The sequence below is a fragment of the Hemitrygon akajei genome, chromosome 16, assembly GCF_048418815.1.
Source record: "Hemitrygon akajei chromosome 16, sHemAka1.3, whole genome shotgun sequence".
Lineage (NCBI taxonomy): Eukaryota > Metazoa > Chordata > Chondrichthyes > Myliobatiformes > Dasyatidae > Hemitrygon > Hemitrygon akajei.
Window position 1 is genome coordinate 33,508,210 of NC_133139.1, and position 26,786 is coordinate 33,534,995.

Genomic DNA, 26,786 nt, shown 5'->3' on the forward strand with positions numbered 1-26,786 from the left:
CTTCGGGAAAGAGAGAGAGGGAGAGAGAGAGGAAAATCAGCCCCTGCACTCACCCTGCTGCTGCTGCAGTCGCCTTCCTTTGCTCTGACTGGTTCCTACCAACGAGTTCTGGGTAAGATCGTAGATGCTACAAACATTGCGCGGGACCGATTCGGTTCCATCAGTCTGCACTAAGGCTTCTAAATTTCATCTACATAGGTACCATCACTGACCGAGAGAAAAGCCAGTGTGGATCTCTCGGGCGACGTTCATGTCCATGTTCCTTTGTACATGTGGCGATTTTAACAGCATCTCATTTATTTCGTTCGGCAGACCATGGGTTCTTCTGTGACCCCCTCGATAAATGAATCATTACAATATTTGACCGGGTCTTGTTTGGGATACAACTGCAGTAACACAACAACTGCTCCCAGCCCTCCGGTGTTAATGGACGCCTGGCTAGTACCTCTCTGCTTTGGGATTTTGATGGTGGTTGGACTCGCTGGAAACTCGCTGGTGATCTATGTAGTAACGAAGCACAAACAGATGCGAACCGTCACCAACTTTTACATAGGTAACAACATCCATGTATTTCTAGAATATTCTACAAGTAAGTAGATTTACATGTAGCATGCAGATTTAATGAAGAATTATTAAAATATTGGTCCATAAATCCCTTTGAAATTAACGTAAAGTCAGTTACAGTAAAACATTTCGATGTACGTTAGACCAAGTTCAGTGCCTAAAAACAAAGTAAAAATCTAAATGTGCACTTCCAAGTTAGTATTTTGTTTGCAATTGAACCAGTGGAAGTTAAATGCTGAATGTGATCTTATTTAATTCTTTATAAATTCGCAATTATAAATCTGATGTACGGATCACTGAGACAAGACTGATTTGGTTCTATAACGGGGTAATATAAAGGAATAGTTTATACAGTGTGCTTATTATTTTCTATGAAGTGAATAATAATTCATCTACCTAAATATGTCGGAATGCATTGAATTATTTAAACTCTGACTACAATGAGATAGGTCTTTAGTATGTAACCAGATTTGTTCTCCTAACCTCTGCTGCATCTGAATTGTTTTGAACTTTTTCTTTTCCAAGCAAATTTAGCTACAACCGACATAATTTTCCTGGTGTGCTGCGTGCCTTTCACCGCAGTCCTATATCCTCTCCCAAGCTGGATTTTCGGGGAGTTCATGTGTAAATTTGTCAACTACATGCAACAAGTAAGCTTTCCTAACATTTTTTTCTCTCTCTCGATTGACCCAATTGACACTTGTTTCTCCTGAGCTCAGTTAATCGTAATCTCTAGTTGTTGATGCAGTGATTTAAATAACATTTTAGTGCCAAATTTCACTCCTCATATTTGCAGTTTATTCTACGAAATATAGCATCTACCTAATATCGTGAATTCTGGTGACCGAAAGGTAGTTTAAAGGTGCACCTGTCGTTAGTCTTTCATAACAATGAGTTGGAATGGAACAATGAAAAATCAAAGCAATCACGGAGCATGCCACTGTGTATCGAAGACGGAGCAATCGTCGCATTCAATCTGAATTGACGCTCAATCTTGTCACAAAACATTAAGTATCCATCGCTTTAGCAAAACTGGAACTGCCCTTTCCCTTAGCTGAACAGTGGATTATGAGAAGAGATGACATACGTTTGCTTGGTATCCAGCCAGAGCCAGCAGGTTTGGTAAACAGGTTATTACGGGCTCCGTTGATAGGTCATCGATCTAAAAAGTCAGCTCTTTTCTCAATCGTTGGACACTGCCTAACTTGCTGATTATTTCTTTTTAAGTTATTACAATTTTTTTCAACTGTGTTTAGTCACTATTTGAGGCTAGCAACCAGCTGAGGTTGGCGGAAAATGAACAGTTGGCTATTTCAGGTGATAATCTGCTCGTGAAAGACACTGGAATGGTGCAGGTGAAAGACAGATGACATAAATTTTGCGGAATTCAGTTAAATTGCGGGCAGTTCTCCACCAGGAGATTCATGTCATTGATAGGTAAGATTTCTTGAATAGTGTAAATATACAGTCGGTAAGTCTTTTAAGACTAGCTTCATTTCAACTACATTAAACATGGGTAGTCAGGAATATGGTAATTACATTAAAAATGAAATAATGTTTAAACTGACTCATCTCATTGAAGCCACCGTGTAAGGCAATAATCGACCAGATTGCTGAAATGACAACAGGGGATCACTTAGCCCATTCCATTTCCCTGCATGCAAAGGAACCCTTATGATCCCCATCTCTCAATAACCCATAGGGTAAAGCATTGTGCAAACCATAGCAACATAAAGTAAAAATTATTCACCATTAATCATTATATCATGTTCATCTTAGTAACTAACAGAACTATAAAGCTTCAGATCTAACTAGATTTTATTCAAACAGGGTAACCACAGTTGAACACCAGAAACAGATCTAATTGCATTAGCCCTGAAGTGAAAAGAAAAACACACTTTATTGGCTAGAAGCACACCTGACACATGGAAAGTTAGTTCTAATAAAAGATCCATAAGAGAATGCAGATGCTGGAATCTGGAGCAACACATGAGATTCCAGAGGAACTTTGTGGGTCAGGAGGCATTTATGCAGGTAAATAGACAGTTGATGTTATGGGTCGAGACTCCCTAAGTCTGGACTAAAAGCTCCAAGGGGCAGATAATATAAATGTGTGGAGGGAAAGGGTGGAGCAAGAGCTAGCAGGTGATAGGTGGATCTAGGTGGGGGGTGGGGGGAATGATACCAGAAGCTGGCAGGAGATAAGTGGAAGTGACAAATGGCTGGAGATGATGCAGTCTAATAGATAAAGAAGGTGGAGCACAGAATAAAGGGAGGGAGGTGGGAAACAAGGCAATGTGACAGGTGCTAGGTAGATCAGGAAGGAAGAGAAAAGGAATGAGCATGTAGTGATTACTGTAAGTTGTTCAAATTACTAGGTTGTAGATTTCCCAGGCTAAATATGAGCTGCTATTACTTTAGTTTGTGTTTAGTCATAACTTACATTAGCCCTTACTATCCCAAATATTTGTTCCAGTGGTATTAAATATTGGGGAGTTCTGACTCATTAGCTATAGGAGGAAGGTAGGTGGTACTGAAGAGGAAATTTCCTTTGCCATATTTGGTCTAATCCCATGAGACTTCAAGAGGTCTGGGATCAATATTCAGAACTCCCAGCATCACAGCCTCTTGCAGTATACACCTATGCCTTTCATGCTCGAGTCTGCCACTGGGCAGGATTTAGATCATAAGACATAGGAGCAGAATTAGGCCATTTGACCCATTAAGTCTGCTCCACTGTTCCGTTATGTCTGATTTATCATCTCTCTCAACCCCATTCTCCTGTCTCCTCCCCATAACATAGAACATAGAACACAGAAATTTACAGCCCACAATGTTGTGCCAACCATGTAACCTACTCCAGAAACTGGCTAGAACTTCCCTTGCGCGTGGCCCTCTATTTTTCTAAGCTCCATGTACCTATCTAAGAGGCTCTTAAAAGATCCTATTGTATCCTCTTCTACCACTGCCGCCGACAGTGCATTCCATGTACCCACCACTCTCTGGGTGAAAAACTTCCTGCTGACATCCCCTGGGTACCTATTTCCAAGCAGCTTAAAACTATGCCCCCTTGTGTTAGCCAATTCAGCCTTGGGAAAAAGCCTCTGGCTATCCACGTGATCAATGCCTCTCATCATCTTATACACCTCTATCACATCACCTCTCATCCTCTGTCACTCCAAAGAGAAAAGGCCAAGTACACTCAACCTATTTCTCATAAGGTACACCCTCCAATCCAGGCAACATCCTTGTAAATCTCCTCTACACTCTTTCTATAGCATCCACATCCTTCCTGTAGTGAGGTGATCGGAACTGAACACAGCACTCCAAATGGGGTCTGACCAAGGTCTTATATAGCTGTAACATCACCTCACAACTCTTGAACTCAATCCTATGTTTGATGAATGCCAACACCAGACGCCTTCTTAACAACACTGTCAACCTGCGCAGCAGCTTTGAGTGTTCTATTGACATGGACCCCAAGATCTCTCAGATCCTCCACACTGCCAAGAGTCTTGCCATTAATATTATTCTGTCTTTAAATTTGACCTATCAAAATGAACCACTGCACACCTATCTGGTTTGAAGTCCGTCTGCCATATCTCAGCCCAGTTCTGCATCCTATTGATGTCCCGCTGTAACCTCTGACAATCCTCCCAACTATCCACAACACCCCCAACCTTTGTGTCATCAGCAAACTTACTAACCCATCCCTTCTACTTCTTCATCCAGATCATTTATAAAAATCAAAAAGAGGAGGGGTCCCAGAACAGATTCCTGCGGGACACCACTGGTTACCAACCTCCATACAGAACACAAACCATCTCCAACCAGCCTTTGCCTTCTGTGGGCAAGCCAATTCTGGATCCACAAAGCAAGGTCTCCTTGGATCCCATACCTCCTTATTTTCTGAAGGAGCCCTGCATGGGGAACCTTATCAAATGCCCTACTGAAATCCATATACACTGCATCCACTGCTCTACCTTCATCAATGTAACCTTTGACGATCTTTTACTAATGAAGGACCTATAAACCTCCACTTTAAATAAACCACATGACCTGGCCTCCACAGTTGTCTGTGGCAATGAATTCCACAGATCACCAGCCTTTGGCTAAAGAAATATTTTCCTCATCTCTGTTCTAAATAGACATCACTCAATTCTGAGGCTGTGCCCTCTGTTTATCGACTCCTCCACTATAGGAAACATCCTCTCCACATCTACTCTATCTAGGCTGTTCAATATTTGATAGGTTTCAATTAGATTCCCCCCCTTTCTTCCAAGCTCTAGTGAGTACAGGCCCAGAGCAATCAAACACTTCTCACACGTTAACCCTTTTTATTCTGCAATCATCATGACATCCTTTGGACCGTCTCCCATGCCAGCACATCATTTCCTAGATAAGGAACCCAAAACTGCTTATCTAAGAAATAATGTTCTGGTATGGGAGATTTGTCATGCAAGATTTCCTTGAATGAAAACCATGCTGATTTTGACCTATTTTATCATGTCTCCAAGTACCCTAAAACCTCAATGTTAGACTCCAAAATCAGACTAACAGGCCTATTATTTCCTTTATTTTTCCTCCCTCCCTTCTTAAAAAATAGAGTGAATTTGCAATTTATCCAGGGATTATGATCAGGGTGACTGGAATACATTTTAGGAAGAGGATGTGCTGGAGTTTTTGGAAAGCATCAAGTTGGATAAGTCACTGGGACCAGATGGGATGTACCCCAGGCTTCTGTGGGAAATGAGGGAGGAAATTGCTGAGCCTCTGGCAATGATCTTTGCATCATCAATGAGGATGAGAGAGGTCCGGAGGATTGGAGGGTTGCAGATGTTGTTCCCTTAATCAAGAAAGGGAGTAGGGATAGCCCAGGAAATTATAGACCAGTGAGTCTTACTTCAGTGGTTGATAAGATGATGGAGAAGATCCTGAGAGTCAGGATTTACGAACATTTGGAGAGGCATAATATGATTAGGAATAGTCAGCATGGCTTTGTCAAAGGCAAGTCGTGCCTTACGAGCCTGATTGAACTTTTTGAGGATGTGACTAAACACATTGATGAGGGTAGAGCCGCAGCTGTAGTCTATATGGATTTTAGCAAGACATTTGATAAGGTACTCCATGCAAGGCTTATTGAGAAAGTAAGGAGGCATGGGATCCAAGGGGATATCGCTTTGTGGATCCAGAAATGGCTTGCCCACAGAAGGCAAAGAGTGGTTGTAGATGGGTCATATTCTCCGTGGAGACTGGTGACCAGTGTGCCTCAGGGATCTGGTCTGGGACCTCTACTCTTTGTGATTTTTATAGATGACCTGGATGAGGAAGTGGAGAGATGGGTTAGTAAATTTGCTGATGATACAAAGGTTGGGGGTGTTGTGGATAGTGTGGAGGGCTGTCAGAGGTTACAGTGGGACATTGATAGGATGCAGAACTAGGCTGAGAAGTGGCAGATGGAGTTCAACCCAGGTAAGTGTGAGGTGGTTCATTTTGGTAGGTCAAATATGATGGCAGAATGTAGAATTAATGGCAAGACTCTTGGCAGTGTGGAGGATCAGAGGGATCTTGGGGTCCGAGTCCACTGGATACTCAAAGTTGCTACACAGGTTGACTCTGTGGTTAAGAAGGCATACATAGCATTTGCCTTCATCAAACGTAGGATTGAGTTTAAGAGCGGAGAGGCAATGTTGCAGCTATTTAGGACACTGGTCAGACCCCACTTGGAGTACTGTGCTCAGTTCTGGTTGCCTCACTACAGAAAGGACATGGAAACCATAGAAAGGTTGCAGAGGAGCTTTACAAGGATGTTGCCTGGATTGGGGAGCGTGCCTTATGAGAATAGGTTGAGTGAACTCAGCCTTTTCTCCTTGGAGCGACGGAGGATGAGAGGTGACCTGATTGAGGTGTACAAGATAATGAGAGGCATTGATTGTGTGGATAGCCAGAGGCTTTTGTCCCAGGGCTGAAATGGCTAGCACGAGAGCGCATAGTTTTAAGGTGATTGGAAGTAGGTACAGAGGAGATGTCGGGGTAAGTTTTTTATGCAGAGAATGGTGAGTGCATGGAATGGGCTGCCAGCAGCGGTGGTGGAGGTGGAAACGATAGGGTCTTTTAAGAGACTCCTGGATGGATACATGGAGCTTAGAAAAATAAAGGACAATGGGTAAGCCTAGGTAGCTCTAAGGTAAGGACATGTTCGGCACAGCTTTGTGGGCTGAAGGGCTTGAATTGTGCTGTAGGTTTTCTATGTTTCTCTGTTTCTATAAGCTAGAAAAAGTAAGTGTGTGTCACCGCTCTGGCTTGATTAGACCATGGGACAAATCTCTTAATTTATAAAGCATTACCCAGATGTTTGTGAGGAGAATTTTGTAATGTCAACTGTTCTGAGATTTAAACATTATGGTGTTCGCCAAGCTCAGAGAACACTGCAACACTAAATGCGTCAACCTGAGGCATTCACCTCCATTTAAACATTATATTCTTCCAATTGAGAATTTATACCATTTATTTATGATCCAACAGACCATGTGGTATTATCTTAATTTGTCACTTCACGCTCATCCTGAGCTAAAATAAAGGCCTAGAGTGTATTTTACCCCGTTTCCAAACTCATTTGAATTAATAGAAAATTAATGCATTTTGTGATAGTATCCTCAAGAAAGCAGCAAAAGAGCACCACCTGCTGGAGGCTGCTCAGTGCCTATAGCTCTCAGTGCATTTACTGATGGATGGCTAAATCATATTTTAAAAGAATATATTAGTTATGAAAGAAGAGAATCATATTGTTATACAGCACAAAAGCAGACCCTCCAGCCCAACTTGCACATTGTGTCTTCCTGAGCTAAAACCATTTGACTGCTTGGCCATTGTGGCTCTAAAGCTTTCCTATCCATGATGATTTTTAAACAGTGTACTTGTACCACTTCTACTATCATCTTTGGCTGCTCATCCCATAAACCCACCATCTTCTGTGTGAAAATGTGCCTCTAAATCTTTCCTTTCTCAGTTTAAGCACATGTCTTCCAGATTTTAGATGCCCTAACCTTGGGAAAAAATAAGGTGACTTATCTATGCCCCTTGTGATTTTTTCAACCTCTCTATGGTCACCCTTCAGACTTCTTTGCTCCAGGGAGAACAGTAGCAGCCTTTCCATCAATATAATGTTCTAAGCTGATCAAAAAGACAGCATTTGATAGAAGAACAGTATTTGAAGAGAACTAATGATTGTAGACTTCCATATTTTTATGTATCACTGGTTAGTAGACCAGGATAGGATTGGGTAACCTTGTAAGCCTTACCATGGTGGGATAATCTACCAAAACTCACAGAATATATTCCAACCAAACAAAAAAAAATCCAAAGAGAGGATCTACCATGAATGGTTAATCAAATAAGATGGTGGTAGACACTGTCTACATTGACTTTAGCAAGGTCTATGTCAAAATCTGAAGGTCCTGCATGAAGTTCTGGAAGTTTAGATCCCTTGGAATTGAGGGTGAGCTGATCATTTGGATACAAAATTGATTGGTGAAAGGAGTCAGAGGGTGGTAGTGGAAAGTTGTTTTTCAGATTGGAGGCCTGAGACCAGTAGTATGCTGCAGGGATCTGTGCTACCTCTACTGTTGTTTGGCATCTCTGTTAATGATTTGGATGGCAACACTGTCAACATGTTTAATAAGTTTGTGAATGATACCAAAATTGATATAGTGTACAGTGAAGTAGGTTATCTGAGATTACAGCAAGATCTGGATGAAATGGGGAAGCAGGTAGAGGAATGGCAGAAGAATTTTAACTTGGACAAGTACAATGAGTTGCACTTTGGTCAGTTCAACCAGGGCAAGACTTACACTGTAGTTAGTAGGGCCATGGAGAGTGTTGTAAAACAGAGAGGTCAAGGGGTACAGGTACGTGGTTCCCTGAAATTCGGGTCATAGACAGACAGGGTGGTGAAAAAGGTGTTTAGCATGCTTGCCTTTATCAGTCAAGTCATTGCATAGAAAAGAGGGATGTTATGTTGCAACTTTGCAAGATGTGGATGAGACCTCTCTTAGCATATTGAGTGTAATTCTGGTCACCCAGCTATAGGAAGGACATCATTAGGCTGGAAAGAGTGCAGACAAAATTTACATGGATGTTACTGTGACTAGAAGGCTTGAGTTATCAGGAGAGGCTGGATAGGTTTAGAATTATTTCCATGGAGGAAGTTGAGGAATTACTTCACAGAGGAATATAAAATTATGAGTAGCATTGATAAAGTGGATGGTTACAGTCTTTTTCTCAGGATAGAGGATTCTAAAACTGAAGAGCATGAATTTAAAGTGAGGGATAAAGATTTAAAGGGGACCCGAGGAGCATAATTTTCATTTAGTGGGGTTTGGTATATGGAACACACTACTAGAGAATGCAGTAGATGGGGTACAATTACCATATTTAAAAGGCATCTGTCATTGATAGAGGCATTAAGCCTAAAGGGATATGTGCCAAATACAGTCAAATGAATTAGCTCAGATTGACATCTTGGTTTACTTGGACAAATCGAGCCATTGCTTCCATGCGGTATGACTCCATGACTTTAAAAAAGTTGAAAGATTATATTAAACTTAAATTATAAGAACCTAATTTTGTAAACCTAAATGGCAGGCCAGAAGATTGGACAGAATATAAAAGAGTAAAGGATGATTAAAAAGTTAATAAGGGAAGGAAAATTACAAATGAAGCTAACCAGAAATACACAAAAAATCCTATACTTCCTTTAAGCATTCTATAGATATTTAAAGAGTAGCAGAGTGGTAGAGGGGATAAGCTCCCATTACCTATTAAATGCTCCCAAAGGCACGAGTCTCAAATAACCTCTGACAACCAAATCCAGCTCCTGGCCTTCACATATGGCTTAGCTACTAAGCCTGGCGGAATTGCTTCTACTGACAAGAGGAGGGGCCTTAAAACCAGTTAGGTTACTGGTGCCTTAAAACCAGTTGCTCTGGGCAGATGAGGCTTGTCAGCCGTGGTTGGCAGCTCATTCAGGAGAAGGAAAACTCTAATCCTGAACCTCCACTGCCTTGCAGCTTTACCCACTTATGAGGAATTCTTCAGCAGTAAACAACGAGGAAAAATCCAGAGCTGGAGTCCCTAAGGCAGTCCTACTGTGGCGAACTACATATACCTGTCTGGACTCGCCTCCTGCTGACTGCTCCTGTGGCTCCTCCCACAGACCCCTGTATAAAGGCGATTGAGGCCTGAGCCCGGCCCTCATTCTCCAGGATGTAGTATGGTGGTCAACTACTGCTTGTTCTTTCTTCCAGTCAATAAAAGCAGATATCTCGACTTCACGTCTCAGAGAGAGTTATTGATGGTGCATCACCTACGTTGAGTTCAACACTGACTGGCAACTCCTGTGATGCTGCTGGTACCAAACTGTATCGGTCTCTGCCGTTCCTTTGGGCTCATCAGATGTGTGGAGAGGAGGAGCTTGCTACACGGGCAACAGCACTGCATAGCACGCCAGCTTGCGTATTATGTAGACAGGTGGGACACAACATCCATGGCCAACTCCGACCAACGGAGGGCTTCAGTAGAGCATTGGTCCTATAGGAAGTGAGTCTGTGTAATTAATGGGGAAAGGAAATCAGGAAATTATTATTGCCAGATAAGTGGTATTGAAGAAATTAAACAGAATAGCTTTACTTGTCGCATATACATCAAAACATATAGTGAAATAAGGCGTCTTGTGTCAATGACCAGTGCAGTCTGAGGATTGCTGAGGGGGCAGCCTGCAAGTGTTACCATCCTTCCCGCACCAGCGTAGCTTGCCCACAACTCACTAACCCTAACCATATGTCGTTGGAAGGTGGGAGGAAACTGGAGCACTCGGAGGAAAACTACTCGATTATGTGCTAGAAAAATTGCCTATAGTTAATTTTACCAAAGGTTCCATTAGATTGTAAAAATAGTAAAACAGTAACTATAATTACTTTGAATAAAAAGAGGAGACTGAAATAGGAAATTTTAGTCCAGTTGGCTATACATTTTCATTCATGGTCCTTGGTAAAATGTTCAAATTTATTATCAAATACCTCTTAGCATTTGAGGTAGTCAGGCAAAGTCAATACAATTTTGTGAAAGGATAGCATATTTGATCATTTCATTGGAGTTCTTAACATGTACTGTGGATAAAAGGGAACTAGTAGTTGTACTTTGCATCAGTTTTTACTGTGGAAGACACTTGCGGTATGCTGGAAATTCGAGTGTCAAGGGGCAGAATCAAGTGCAGTTGCTTTTACTAGAGAGATGCTGTTTGGGAAGTTGAAAAATCTGAAGGTAGATAAGTCACCTGGACCAGATGGACTACACCACAGAGTTCTGAAGGAGGTAGCTGAAGAGATTGTGGAAGCATTATAATGATCTTTCAAGAATCATTAAATTTTGGCATGCTTCTGGAGGACTAGAAATTTTCAAATGTCACTCCATTTTTCAAGAAGGGAAGGAAGCAGAAAAGGAGATTAAAGGCAAGTTAGCTTGCCCTCAGTAGTTGGGAAGACGTTGGAATTGACTGTTAAGAATGAGGTCTCTGGGTACTTGAAAGCACATGTTAAAATAGGCCAGATTTAGCATGGTCTCCTTAAGGAAAAGTCTTGCCTTACAAGTTTGGTGGAATTCTTTGAAGAAATAGCAAGCAGATCTAATAAAGGAGAATTGGTTGATGTTGTGTACTTGGATTTTCAGAAGACCTTTGACAAAATGAGGCTGCTTAACCAGATAGGAACCCATGGTATTACAGGGAAAAGGATTAACATGAATAGAAGATTCACTGATGGGCAGGAGGCAAAGAGTGGTAATAAAGGGAGCCTTTTCTGGTTGTCTGCCAGTGACTAGAGCCAACAACCTGTCTCTGAATGTGAACAAAATGAAAGAGATGGCTGTTGACTTCAGGCGGGCACAGAGCGACCACTCTCCACTGAACAGCAACGGCTCCTCGCTAGAGATCGTTAAGAGCACCAAATTTCTTGGTGTTCACCTGGCAGAGAATCTCACCTGGTCCCTCAACACCAGCTCCATAGCAAAGAAAGCCCAGCAGCATCTCTACTTTCTGTGAAGGCTGAGGGAAGTCCATCTCCCACCCCCCATCCTCATCACATTCTACAGAGGTTGTATTGAGAGCATCCTGAGCAGCTGCATCACTGCCTGGTTCAGAAATTGCACCATCTCGGATCGCAAGACCCTGCTTGTTAGTGAGGTCAGCTGAGAAGATCATCGGGGTCTCTCTTCCTGCCATTACAGACATCTACATTACACGCTGCATCCGCAAAGCAAACAGCATTATGAAGGACCCCATGCACCCCTCATACAAACTCTTCTTCCTCCTGCCATCTGGGAAAAGGCACTGAAGCATTCGGGCTCTTGCAACCAGACTATGTAACAGTTTTTTCCCCCAAGCCATCAGACTCCTCAATACCCAGAGTTTGAACTGACACCAACTTACTGCCCTCTACTGTGCCTATTGTCTTGTTTATTATTTATTGTAATCCCTCACTGTTTTGTGCACTTAAGCAGTCCTGGGTAGGTCTGTAGTCTAGTGTAGTTTTTTTCTGTGTTGTTTTTACGTAGTTCAGTCTAGTTTTTGTACTGTGTCATGTAGCACTATAGTCTTGAAAAATGTTTTGTTTCTACTGTGTACTGTACCAGCAGTTATGGTCGAAATGACAATAAAAAGTGACTTGACGTTCAACAGAGTTCAGTGTTGCGACCTATTTGTTTTATATGTCAATGACTTGGATGATGGAATTGATAGCTTTGTGGCCAAGTTTGTGGATGATATGAAGATAGGTGGAGGGGCAGGTAGTGTTAAAGAAGCAGGGAGGCTACAGAATGACTTAGATAAGTTAGGAGAATGGGCAAAGAAGTGGCGAGTGGAAATAAGTGTCAGGAAGTATATGGTCATGCACTTTGGTAAAAGGAATAAAAGTGTAAATGGAAAAAATACAAAAGTCTGAGATGCAAAGGGTTTTGAGAGTCATTGTACAGGATTCCCTAAAGGCTAACTTGCAGGTTGAGTCAGTGGTGAGGAAGGCAAATGTAATGATAGCATTCATTTCGAGAGGACTAGAGAATATAAAAACAAGGGTGTAATTCTGAGTCTTTATAAGGAACTGGTGAGGCCTCACTTGGAGTATTGTGAGCAGTTTTGGGCCCCTTATCTAAGAAAATATGTCCTGACATTGGAGAGGGTTCAGAGGAAGTTCACGAGAATGATTCTGGGATTATTGCATGAAGGGTGTTAGAAGGCTCTGGGCCTGTACTTGCTGGAATTTAGAAGAATGGGGGGATCTCACTGAAACCCCTTAATAAGTTTCAATTGAGGAGTTTCAATGAGCATGTTGAAAGGGCTAGATAGAGTAGACGTGGAGAGGACATTTCCTATAGTGGAGGAATCTAGGACCAGAGGGCACAGCCTCAGAATAGAGGAGCATCCATTTAAAACAGAGATGAAGAGGAATTTCTTTAGGCAGAGGGTAATGAATCTGTGGAATTTATTACCACAGGCTGCTTTGGAGGCCAATGCATTGCATGTATTTAAGGTGGAGGATGATAGATTCTTGATTAGTCAGGGCGTGAAAGGTTATGGGGAGAAGGTAGGACAATGGGCGTGAGAGGCCGAATGCCTTAATTTTGCTCCAATGTCATGGTCATGGTCTTATGGTCAAGTGAAGCATAATGACTATTTTGACAGGAAATAAACAAGATGCTTACTATCTAGACAGTGAGAGATTGCAGAGCCTTGGGATAAGAGCCCTCTGCCCTATGCCAGAGCATGTTTTACATATGCTAATATACACCTTCAGCTAGCACTATAAAACTCTGCTAATATGTTACCTGATTATTTGGAAATACCAGTGGGTCAGCACCTGGCTCATTGGATAATGTTTCCCATGCTCTATTTAAACTTAGTAGGGCTGTTTCCAGCACTCCATTTAAACACACTTGTTCTGGTTCCTGTGCTCCCTTTAAACTTACTAGCTCACTGGAAAATATATAACAGCATAACATCTAAAATAAGGTAAATTAAGTGTACTTTTGGGTATTAATATGCATAACATTCAGATCTGGGTAAACCTGTCAATCTGGCACAACCAAGTCCTGAGCATTTTACTTCACAAGGAAACTAACAAGGTATTGTGAATTAATGCGAGTGAAGTTAAATATAAAAGTAGAAAGGCTATTCTTCATTAATGTAGGACATTGGGGAGATAATTTTTGGAGTACTGTGTACTGCATCGGTCTCCTCATTTAAGTAAGATGTGTTTGAATCTGTTCAGTAATGGTTTGCTGAACAAATAGGTAGAAAGTTCAACAGGCTAGGCAAGTAAGTGCTGGAGTTTAGAAGAGTGAGAGGGAACTTAATTGAAATATTTGCAAGGGATTTTACAACTTAGATATGGAAAGGATGTCTCCTCAAGTAGGAAAATCTAGAATTAAGGGTCACAGCTTAAAAATAAAAGGTCATGCATCTTCAACAGTGATATAGTGACATTCTTTTCTTTCAGAGTTGCAAGCCTTTGAGATGCATTTTCTCTCTTTTTTAAAAGCAGAGATAGGTTGACTCTTTACAGGCAATGGTATGAAACTAGTGGGGATGGGAATGCAGGATTGACATTAAAGTCAGATGAGAATTAGAATCAGGTTTATTATCACCAGCCTGTGACATGAAGTTTGTTAATTTAGCAGCAGCAGTTCAATACAATGTATATTATAGAACAAAAGATAATAATAAATAAATGGATTATAGTATACATACATTGAATGCAAAAAAATATATACTAAATAAGTGAGGTAGTGTCCAAGGGTTCAATGTCTATTTAGGAATTGGATGGCAGAGGAGAAGAAGCTGTTCCTGAATCGCTGAGTGTGTGCCTTCAGGCTTCTGTACCTCCTACCTGATGGTAACAGTGAGAAAAGGGCTTGCCCTGGGTGTTAGAGGTCCTTAACAATGGACGCTGCCTTTCTGAGACACCACTCCTTGAAAATCTCCTGGGTCTGTCGTGTTTACATCTGTCATGATGTAAAGTCAGATACATAAGTAATTTGTGCAGACAGTACAAGGAACCAGCAAAGGAATATTCATGGGATACGTGAAAGGGCAAGTAGTTGATAGATGGAATATAATGTTGATAAATGCAAGATTATCTACTTTGATTTGGAAAATGAAAATGCAAGTTATGATTTCAAAGGAGTGAGACTACAAGATATTGTAGTACAAATGGGGGACCAAGTGCATGAAACACAGTAGGCACATGGGTACACCAAGCAACTGGAAAGACTATTGGAATGCAGCCACTATTGCAAAGTATATGGAGTACAAAGACAGAGAAGGTTTAATGCAACTTTACAGGGTGCTAATAAGACAAAAACTGCAATTATCGAGATGTTATCACCGTATTTAAGAAAGAATATACTTGCACTGGAGACAATGCAGGCTCAAGGGGTAATTGGTCTTCACTTGTTCCTGCATATTATGTAGGACCAGAGGGCATAACCTCAGAACAGAGGGACATCCACTTAGAACAGAGATGACGAGGAATTTCTTTAGCTAGAAGGTGGTGAATTTGTGCAGTTCATTGCCACAGATGGCTGTGGAGCCAAGTCATTGGGTATATTTAAAATGGAGGTTGATAGGTTCTTGATTAGTCAGGGCATCAAAAGTTACAAGGAAAAGGCAGGGGAATGGGGGTCATAATGGGATGGTGTAGTAGACTTAATGGTCTGAAAGGACTAATTCTGCTCCCAAGTATTTTGCCCTAAACTTGAGTAGCTGATTGGCTCATATGTAGAACTCACAATGATAAAATATTTAATTTGACAAAAAAAATACTCACTATCATAGACAAGTTATAAATGATAAATGCTTGATGCAGATTATTGAAGGATTGTTGAAAATGTTCAGATGGAGGATTGGACAAATAAAATTATTGTAATTTTCAGTCTGTTTGGAATTGTTTACTCAACACATGTAATCACTCAAACTTTACATAATAGATCTCAATCCTGTTGGTGAAAATGCTTCCTGTTGGACTAGTTTTCAGAAATATACTCTGTGTTTTTGCAGGTATCAGTACAGGCAACGTGTATAACATTGACTGCAATGAGTGTGGACAGATGGTATGTGACAGTTTATCCACTCAGATCCTTAAGGCAGAGAACCCCCCGAGTGGCTTTGGGCATAAGTCTTGGGATATGGATTGGTAAGCATAGAAGCTAAAGACTTAAATACTTAATGCTAAGGATCAGAAGCCACTGATCCATTTGGTAAATATAATTGGTTAATATGCGCAAACATTTTGTGGAAAGGGATATGCCACCTCAACTTTTAAAATTTATTAACCTATTAAATTACAAGTTATTATTTTTCAACTAACCTAAAAAGGTTAATCAATCAATATTTTTCTAAGCAAGTAATTGCTATTCATACCTGAAAACTATGTAGCTCAGTATTATCCTTCTAGGTACTGATCAATGTAGATAAAATGCTTATTAAACTGTAAAATAAAATTATGTCTTGGTTGCTTGAGTCTTCTCCCTAACACTGGTGGCTAGGTCTTGTATTGCTTTGGCCATGTGCTCCCTTATTCAATCAATAGCTCCAAATGAAGTGTCCTCCTTTCAGGCATTCTTTAATGTTCGCAGCTTTGAACTAATTATTGGTCAAGCTGTTCCCTGTAGCTTTTCCTTCTGTGAACTGGCATTTACGTTCACTTTTGATGTGTGCAGCACTGTAGGATATTCTCTTATGTTATAAGTGCAAGTAAAGTGTCATTCCATCCTTGCTACTGAATCGTATTATAATTTCTATAAGCTTAAAGTAATAATTAAGTCTTATAATGAAGTAGGCAAGTTACCAAATGAAAACTTGTGAAATGGGTGACAAAGAACCCTTTTATTCAGCGTGTTAACCCTCTGCAAATTATTGTAGGTTCGTTTATTGTGTCCATACCAGTGGCTATCTATCAGAAGATTCAAAATGGATACTGGTTTGGGCCCCAAGTGTACTGCAGTGAATCTTTTCCATCAGCTTTCCTTGAGAAGGCCTTCATTATACACAACTTCCTAGCTGTTTATCTCCTGCCGCTGGTCACAATTTGTGTGTCCTACACTGCTATGCTACATCAGATGGGGCGCCCAGCTGTGGAACCCATTGATAATAACCTTCAGGTAGATTTTAATTACATATACCGTATTAGTTTAAATACTTTGTCTTTCAGATACATTAGAACAGCCCCATATAAAATATACTCATCAAACCATAATATTTTTAGATTCAATCTGTACTTTTAAGAAATCTCCTGGGTGATTGAACTGAAATACTGATACCTTGCCCCACTAGGTTTCTGGTTTTAGCTTTGACATTAAATTGGGGTTGTCATTTCCTACAGAGAGGAGAAAGAATCAGAAGAATAAATAAGTCAGAAAGAAAGTAAAAAAATTTGGAGCTCAGTACAGTATTGGAGTGGAGTAGTAAGACAACAAAATTAGATTTATACATTTATAAAAATTATTTTGTTCAAGCTAAATGGGGTCTGCAAGCAATAAAATACATTTAATAGGTTTCTAAAAATACTCAAAGTATTATCCTCTTGCTAACAATAAAAAAACTGCTAATGGTGGAAATCTAAACAAAAACAGAAAATACTGGAAATATTTAGCAGGTTAGGTCTTATCTATGGGAAATGAAACAGTGAAATTTCAGATCAGAGACACTTCATCAAATCTGGAAAGATGACTAAAGCTTGTAAATGTGCAAGGAGGGCAAGGGAGAGGGATGTTTGCCTCTGATGTGTTAAAATGATCATGGGGATGAGCTGTAAACAAGTTTATCTGTCAATGAGTGAATAGGAACAGTTAGTTTTCATAGATGAAAGAATCAAGGAAAAAGCGTGTGGGATTTGCAAAATGCAGAGCAAGAGGGCATGAAGCAGTGATTCACTTGTACTGCATCTACTCTAGTGTACTGCATTTGTGTTCACAATATGGTCTCGATGTTGGAGAAACCAAATGCAGACTGAGTGATTGCTTTGTGGAACACCTGTGTTCAGTCATAGGGGTGACCTTGAGCTTCTGGTTGCTTCACATTTTAATTCCCAGTCTCACTCCCACTTTGACTTATAGGTATGTGGCCTCCTTTACTGTCACTGCGGTAAGCTTAAGGAACAGTACCTAATTTTCTGCTTGGGCATGGTGGCAGTGTTTTAGACGCAATATAGAATTCCACTACATCAGATGATTTGATGTCTCCGTCTGTATCAGTCATCCTTTTTTGTCCCTGTGAATGAAGGACATGCTCACAATGGCTGTTTGGGTATGTCCTCCTGTTCTGTATTTTGCAACTTACATATTTTTTTCTTTCTTAGTTTGTCTATGTTCTCACTCTCCAGTTAAGTGGTTGGGATTTGGGTCTCCCACTGCCTGGCTGGGTTTGATTTCTGGTCACAACCTTCGGGATCTTCATCCAGTGTCCGCCATCCAGTTTGGCAACACGACAATGCGGCTGAGAGACTGATCGGCAATGGGCTTTGTAGAAAGAAGAACGGCAGTTGATTTTTGGGCATCACAGTAGCATGGTGGTTAGCATAATGCTATTATAGATGGTGGCAGAGTTCAGTTCTGGCATCCTCTGTCAGAAAGTTTGTACATTCTTTCCGTGTGCATGTGGGTTTCCTCCAGGTGCTCCGGTTTCTTCCCAATCCAAAAACTTACCGGTTAGTAGGTTAATTAGTCATTGTAAATTGTCCTGTGCTTAGGCTAGGGTTAAATTAGTCGGTTGCTGACCGACACAGTTCAGTGGGTGGAAGGACCTGTTCTGTGCTGTATTTCTAAATAAATAAAAAATATAAATAAATTCAGCTGGTGGTGTAGTGGCATCAATACTGTACTTGGAGGCGAATGGTCCTGGGTTCAAATCTGGCCAGCCCTTTGTATTCTCTCCATCCATGCTGGGTTGAGTGTCGAGGCAACAATTTGGCCTTCATCAAAGAACAGACAAATGCTAAGAAAATGGCAAAACATGCTACCTTTCACCACAAGGTGCGAAAAGAAACAACATAAATAAACTGCTCTCTTCACTGGTTGACCTGATAATCTTATTTACAAGGTCACTCTGGATTTACCTTGTCAGAGACACCCACCCCACCCTTTATGCAGCTTTACAAGCTTCTTTTGTCTCCTTTTTCAGTTCTGACTGAAGGTTTCCAAAATGAAACTTGCCGACCTGCTGAATATTCCAAACATTTTTGGATTTTTGTTTTATCCTCCTGTTATGGTTCCATTTCTGCTGCAGAACTGACAGTGAAATCTGAGAGGGTTACTTAGACTAATGGATGTAATTGGTTTTATACAAAAGTTAGCATTTCCAAGCTGGCAATTGGCAAGACTGGTTAATACTCTGTTGAACTTCCATAGGCAAGTGATCATTTCAACTCTACTTTCCTTTTTATTGTCTGCTTACACAATACTTAATGCCTTTATAAAGTGAAATAAAATTTTACTCCACTGTGATGAAAGATATGCAATAATAAATTAATTATAGATTGCATTTGAGAGATTAGAGGTTATTCGTGCCAAGCTTTCTCTCAGAAAGTTAAATTATAGTATATAGAGTATAAGGTATTTTGTATAGTATAAATGAATTCAATGGATCAAATTGCCATTTCTTAATCCATGCTTCTGTATGTTATTGGGTCCTTATCACAGACTAAAACTGTTTTACAGGTACAGCTTCTTGCTGAAAGATCAGAGGCCATGCGTACAAAGATCTCCAGAATGTTGGCAGTTATGGTCCTTCTTTTTGCCATCTGCTGGGGTCCTATCCAGTTATATATCCTTTTGCAGTCTTTCCTTCCAAACTTTAACAGGAATTATTATACATACAAAGTGAAGATCTGGGCCCATTGCATGTCTTACACTAATTCCTGCATCAATCCCATAGTGTATGCATTCATGGGAGCCAACTTCAGAAAATCATTCAAAAAGGCATTTCCATTTATCTTCAAACAAAGAGTTGGGAGCATAAACAGTGGAAATGCTGCTGGTAATACAGAGATGCATTTTGTTTCATCTGGAACATAAAAAGTGTAAAATGACAGCCACCATTGACTCAGTTCTTCAAACTTTAGCTTGCACGTGCAAGTAGCTGTTTCTCAATACTCTGGAATGATGGCAGCAGCAATGAATTTCTCTTTACTTATGGTTCATGTTGCTGATCGATTAAAAATATTGTATTGACTTGGACAGGTCATTTAGGATATGCTGTAGATGTTCCAAACCATTAACCCACCCCACCTTTTAAAGTTGAAGAAGGTTCTTGGGTGATCCTGGATTTTCTTTAGCTAGCTTTGTACAATTGGTATCTTTCACAGCTTGCTTATGTTTAAAAGGGACAATAATGGAATTACTGCAGGCTGTGAAGACGTCTTGAACTAGGGATTTATTAAATAACAATATTGAATAAGTGATGTTTTACAATGTATTTATTTTATTTTTATTTTTGCAGAAAACAGAAATGATAAGTAGGGAACTGTCAAATTCTAATACATCAGAGGCCTAGAACCCACAAGGTGCTGATTTATTCCAAAAAATGAAAGTTTTGATTGTGGTTCTTCTCTGAATCCACCATGACCATAGTCGATCTCCTGGAATACATTTTAATATTTGTCAATGTATTTGTGGTAATATTACTTTGTGTGTTGTGTGGGAGTTATGCTTATAGTGCTATGCACCTTGATCCAGAGGAACATTGTTTTCCTTTGGAAGTATACAGTTGAATGACAATAAACTTGAATGAAAAGAAAGCCTAAAGACACTGATCCTTGTCTTAAGGCCCAAAAAATGGAAAAGGGCTATGACTGGGATGGTGCATCTTATCAAGACTTTACATGAATAATGTTCTTTATCTATGACAGAAAGTAACAATATTTAGAATATAGAAAATACAGCAGAGTACAGGCTGTTCAGTTCTTTATGTTGTGTTAACCTTTTAACCTTCTCTAAAATCAATCTAACCCTTCCCTCTCACATAGCCCTCCTTTTCTTTCATCCATGTACCTATATATGAGTCCCTTAAATGCCCTTAATGTATCTGTCTCTACCACTACCTCAGGCAGTGTGTTCATTCTCAGGCATTCCAATGTATTCATCATACTCATTGCACACAACTGACTTGTTGATTGTAAAATGGGTTATCTCCAGTTTACAGGAGAACAGCACCCTGCATTCCTGCTGAGTAGCCACCATTCCAATAGCATGAACACTGAATTTTCCATTTTCAGGTAACCCACACCCTCTGCTTTCGTTTTCTACTCCAACCTGTCCATCTAGAGTCTCTTTCCCATTGTTCACCTTTTCCATTCCATTTCCTCCCCCAACTATCAGCTAAACTCACCACACTCCTCCATCTAGTTCCTTCAACCACATACCTAGTAAATATGTAAGGTTGCCTCTCCTTTAGTTCACCTTTTCCATTCCCTGTCCCAACTGGTTCCATCTGCACATCATCACTCCCTTAGCTGGTTCCACCAATCAGTCTTTGTCTTTACCCTTCTCCCTCCCATCTCCCAATGAGATCCATTCACACATTACTGCCATCATCTTGTTCCACCAATCACCTACCAGCTTCTGTCTCACCCCTCCCTCTCACTTCTACTGTATATAATGAGCATTTTCCATCTATACTCTTAGTTGTGCTGCAGAGTGAAATGTAGGCCATCTCTGTGCTTGACCTGCTAAGTTCTTATAGCGGTTTATTTTTCTGCTCCAAATTTCAGCAGCTGCAGTCTCTAGTATAAGCCTAGTAACTGGATTTTAACTCAATAGAGTTTGACCTTCATTGCCTATTATATATGTATTTATGATGTTCCAAATTTTAAAACAATTTTTGTTTGTTCTTTGTGATCTTGCTGCTTGTTCTGTGGTATTTTTCTTTGGTATCTCATTGAATTTTAAGTACTTGAATTACAAAGAAAAGTACAGCATTAAAAATGTACCTACCCTCAATATAGTTTTTAAGTTAATTCCTCATTGAATATTATCACAATAAAGTACGGTACATGCAAAATTCTAGGAATGATAGATACTTTGTTGATTCCAAAGGAAACTACAGTGTCACAGTAGCATTACAAGTGCACAGATATACAAATATTAGAAGAGAAGTAAGAAAGAATAAAAATAAGTTACTTCAGTTTAACAGGTAATGGTCATCACTTCCCTGGCTATAGGTTGATTCATTATCGAGCCTACTGGTGGAGAGTAGATAGGAACATGAATACAATTTAAAAACACAATACAGTAACAGTAGCTACTTGTGCACATTTTAATTATTACAGTGCAGCAAACTTTAGATGAATTGGTTGCTTTCTACTGAGTAAACATGACTTACTAAAGTTACTGTCAATTTCCTAACAGGATTAGGAAGCCAGCTCCAGCAAACAAATGTTGTCCTGCAGGTTTATTTTCAGTAGGTGTTTACATAAAATCAGGGGCCAAAAAGGACATCAGATACAAAACAGCATATAACTAGTTTCTTAAACATGAGTCAATACAGCTTTATGTATAAAATCATGAAAATTTAAAAGAAATAATGTCTTATTGGAGAAGCTATTGCAGAGAAAACATTCCAGACAGGCAAGTTTTTAAAATTTGGATTGAAAGTTAGGCATTTAAGATATGGCCGCTACTTCACAACTCCAGTGGAAAAAAAAACCATTATGATTGATGGAGAGTGAATCTGTGCTCATATGGGATATGCTGAGTTCTCAGTTTTCTGGCATTGATCTGTTCAGTGATATCTGACACATTGCCACTTTGTTTCACAAAAATAATATAAATAATAAGTCATTGTCCATGGCATGGTAGCATAATGGCTAGTGTAACACTTTACAGTGCCAATTCCTGCTGTTGTCTGTAAGGAGTTTGTAAGTTCTCCCCATGACCACATGGGTTTCCTCCCGGTGCTCCAGTTTCCTTCTACATTCCAAAGACATACAGGGTAATAAAAGGAAATGAGTAAGCTATGGGCATGTTATGATGGTGACACTTGTGGGCTGTTTCTGGCACATCCTTGAATTGTGCTAGTGGTTGATGCAAGTAACACATTTCACTGCATGTTTCAATGTTTTGATGTTTATGTGACAAATGAAGATAATCTTTAATTGTTCTAAAATCTTTTCACTGAAGCACATAAGAGAATAGACCTTATACTTAACACCTGCAAACAACACAGGTCCTCTCTGCCTCTGCTGAACCATGCTATCAACTGGCAATAAATGTTCATGATGGTACCTTGGAAGATTTTAAAATCCTTCTGATATCTTGAGAGTTGACTCTCAGCAAAGACAGTCTTTAATGAGGAAATTCACTGTTACATTCAGTGTGCCAGTACAGATTTGGACCAACTACCATTCCTGGAATAATATCTCAAACCTATCGTCCTGTACTCTTCTAAGAATGGATTATCTCACGAATGAAGTAACTCAAAGAGTTATCACAAGTGTTCCTCCAAGTTCATTAGCAGGTCATGAGTAGCAATGTCAGCACCTTCTCTGAATCTAGTGTTTCTGGCTTTAAAGCCTTAATTACATCTCTTTGGTTCTGATGAGAAGATACATTTGCTTGCCTAATACTAGAAAAAGACTGTCGTGGCAAGAAATAACTGGATGGAGAATTATTCTCGAAATCTCCTGGAAGCTCAGAATAACTATGACTGCTCAAAATGGAGAAGGAATATTTTGGATTGCATTAAGAACCCAGAGTCCACTTACAAGAAACACACAGCTGAGTGTAAATGGAGAAATGAGTACACCCATTTTCAAAATATTCACTTGTCCATCCAATCAAGCATTTCCTGCTCCACTCACTTGTTCTCAACAATAACTTAAGAATTCAATTGACAGGTCATCCTCAACCCTGTCCAAGAATACTTGTGCATGGAAAGCCATGCTTGATAAACCTTTTAGCATTGCTTGAAGACATAACAAAAAAGGAGGATGAAAAAAGGATAGTGGATGTTGTCTATGACTTTCCGTAGTGGCTGACCTGGAAAGTTACATCCCTTGGAATCCCAAGAGACCTAGTTAGATGGATTCTGAATTGGCTTGGAGGTGGGAGGCAGAGGGAGGTAGTTGAAGGTTGCTTCTTGAAGTAGAAGCCAGTAATTAATGGCGTGCAACAGGGATTGGTGTTGGGAACTCTTGTGATTTGTTATTTATATAAATGATTTTGGATGTCAATGTACAAGGCCTGATCAATAATTTTGCAGATGATATAAAATTAGGTGTGTTTGATAGTTCTCATTGATTACAGGAGAATTTTGATCAGTTAGGGAAGTGGGCTAAGTGGCAAATGGATTTCAATACAGATTAGCGTTTGGTGATGGATTTTGGACACTCAAACCAATATAGGACTTATACTATGAACAGTAGGGAACTAGGGAGTGTAATGAAACAGAGGGATCCAAGAGTCCAAGTGCAGAGTTCATTGAAAGCAGCATCACAGGTACGCAGTGTGGTTAGCACACCTTCAACAGTCAGGGCCATGAGTAAAGGAGTTAGGATATTATGCTGCAGTTGTATAAGTTGTTGGTGAGGCTGCACTTTTGTACAGTTTTGGACAGTCTGTTGTAGGGAAGATGTAGTTAAACTGGTGAGAGTGCAGAAAAGATTTTCAAGGATGCTACCAGGACCAGAGGGCCTGGATTACAGGGGGAAGTCTTTACAGGCCAGGTCTTTATTCCTTGGAACATTTATTCCTTGGAATGAGGGTGACCTTACTGAAATGTTTAAAATGGTAAGTATAGATAAGATGGACTGTAACAGTCCTTTCCCCAAGTTAGAGGAGTGCAAAACAGGGTAGGGGGCATGGATTTAGGGTGAGAGGGAAAAGATTTAGAAGAGACCTGAGAGGCAATTGTTTTGCATACAGATTGTGGTGATGATGTGGATTAAAGTGTCAGAAAAGTTGGATGAAGCAAGTACAGGAGGATCATTTAAGAAGCACTTGGATAGGTACATGAGGGGCAGGACCTAGATATGGGCTGAATGGAGGAAACTGGGACAATTTGGATGGGCACTGTGTTTGACATAGAACATAGAACAATACAGCACAGTACAGGCCCTTCAGCCCACAATGTTGTGCCAACCCTTAAACCCTGCTTCCCATATAACCCTCCACCTTAAATTCCTCCATATACCTGTCTAGTAGTCCCTTAAACTTCACTAGTGTATCTGCCTCCACCACTGACTCAGGCAGTTCATTCCACGCACCAACCACTCTCTGAGTAAAAAACCTTCCTCTAATATCCCCCTTGAACTTTCCACCCCTTACCTTAAAGCCATGTCCTCTTGTATTGAGCAGTGGTGCCCTGGGGAAGAGGTGCTGGCTGTCCACTTTATTTATTCCTCTTAATATTTTGTATACATCTATCATGTCTCCTCTCATCCTCCTTCTCTCCAGAGAGTAAAGCCCTAGCTCCCTTAATCTCTGATCATAATGCATACTCTCTAAACCAGGCAGCATCCTGGTAAATCTCCTCTGTACCTTTTCCAATGCTTCCACATCCTTCCTATAGTGAGGTGACCAGAACTGGACACAGTACTCCAAGTGTGGCCTAACTAGAGTTTTATCGAGCTGCATCATTACCCCACGACTCTTAAACTCTATCCCTCGACTTATGAAATCTAACACTCCATAAGCTTTCTTAACTACCCTATCTACCTGTGAGGCAACTTTCAGGGATCTGTGGACATGTACCCCTAGATCCTGCTGCTCCTCCACACTCCCAAGTATCCTGCCATTTACTTTGTACTCTGCCTTGAAGTTTGTCCTTCCAAAGTGTACCACCTCACACTTCTCTGAGTTGAAATCCAACTGCCACTTCTCAGCCCACTTCTGCATCCTATCAATGTCTCTCTGCAATCTTTGACAATCCTCAACACTATCCACAACACCACCAACCTTTGTGTTGTCTGCAAACTTGCCAACCCACCCTTCTACCCCACATCTAGGTCGTTAATGAAAATCACGAAAAGTAGAGGTCCCAGAACCAATCCTTGTGGGACACTGCTAGTCACACCCTCCAATCTGAATGTACTCCCTCTACCATGACCCTCTGCTTTCTGCAGGCAAGCCAATTCTGAATCCACCTGGCCAAACTTCCCTGGATCCCATGCCTTCTGACTTTCTGAATAAGCCCACCGTGTGGTTCCTTGTCAAATGCCTTACTAAAATCCATGTAGATCACATCCACTGCACTACCCTCATCTATATGCCTGGTCACCTCCTCAAAGAACTCTATCAGGCTTGTTAGACATGATCTTCCCTTCACAAAGCCATGCTGACTGTCCCTGATCAGACCATGATTCTCTAAATGCCCATAGATTCTATCTCTAAGAATCTTTTCCAACAACTTTCCCACCACAGACGTAAGGCTCACTGATCTATAATTACCCGGACTATCCCTACTATGTTTTTTAAACAAGGGGACAACATTTGCCTCCCTCCAATCCTCCGGTACCATTCCCGTGGACAATGAGGACATAAAGATCCTAGCCAGAGGCTTAGCAATCTTTTCCCTCGCCTCGTGGAGCAGCCTGGCGAGTATTCCGTCAGGCCCCGGGGACTTATCCGTCCTAATGTAATTTAACAACTCCAACACCTCTTCTCCCTTAATATCAACATGCTCCAGAACATCAACCTCACTCATATTGTCCTCACCGTCAACAAGTTCCCTCTCATTGGTGAGAGCCATGTGCAGTATCTGTGCTGCATTGCTCTATCACTATAACTTCAGACTGCTGTATTCTGCCATAAGATGCCACATGCTGAGATAGTTGGTTAAGGGAGAAGACTAGTTCATTGCATGAAATGCAGCTATGGTAAGGAGAAGCTATGCCCTCTTGAAAGAGGACAATAATGTCATGCTCTACAAAGTCAATTAATCTCTTAAGGGACTGAACATACAATGGCATTCTGTTGTAACTCAGACTGCAATTCCATCATTACAGCTTCTAGACCTGTGCATATCCAGCTGGAATGTTTGCAACCAAAATTTTTCTTCCCCAGATACAACTCTCTACCTGAACAAGTGTGGAGACAGTGCAAGAGGAAGGATAGGCAGGTGATCGAGAAGGGGTGCACTCAGACTGATGGTTTAAGATGTGTCTATTTTAATGCAAGGAGTATTA

General features: G+C 40.6%; 1 protein-coding gene across 3 annotated transcripts; it reads left to right on the plus strand.

Moving 5' to 3' along the window:
- Positions 1-21,598, plus strand: LOC140739956 (G-protein coupled receptor 54-like). 3 transcript variants are annotated; one of them, XM_073068661.1, is made up of 6 exons: positions 1-112; positions 313-589; positions 1,090-1,214; positions 15,668-15,803; positions 16,532-16,770; positions 19,324-21,598. In XM_073068661.1, the coding sequence occupies exons 2-6, from the start codon at positions 316-318 to the stop codon at positions 19,678-19,680; spliced, it is 1,131 nt and encodes a 376-aa protein (XP_072924762.1). In that variant the 5' UTR covers positions 1-112; positions 313-315; the 3' UTR covers positions 19,681-21,598. The 3 variants fall into 3 exon arrangements, with proteins under 3 accessions (XP_072924762.1, XP_072924765.1, XP_072924764.1); XM_073068664.1 differs by having other exon boundaries at positions 313-553; XM_073068663.1 differs by lacking the exon at positions 1-112 and having other exon boundaries at positions 246-589.
- Positions 21,599-26,786: the final 5,188 nt, after the last annotated feature.

What these genes read in the sequence shown, in the direction of transcription:
- LOC140739956 (XM_073068661.1), top strand. Translation starts at nt 316, where the DNA reads ATGGGTTCTTCTGTGACCCCCTCGATAAATGAATCATTACAATATTTG. An exon ending in AAGTCTTGGGATATGGATTG is followed by an intron (nt 15,804 to 16,531) that starts GTAAGCATAGAA and finishes AAATTATTGTAG; the next exon opens with GTTCGTTTATTGTGTCCATA. An exon ending in CCATTGATAATAACCTTCAG is followed by an intron (nt 16,771 to 19,323) that starts GTAGATTTTAAT and finishes ACTGTTTTACAG; the next exon opens with GTACAGCTTCTTGCTGAAAG.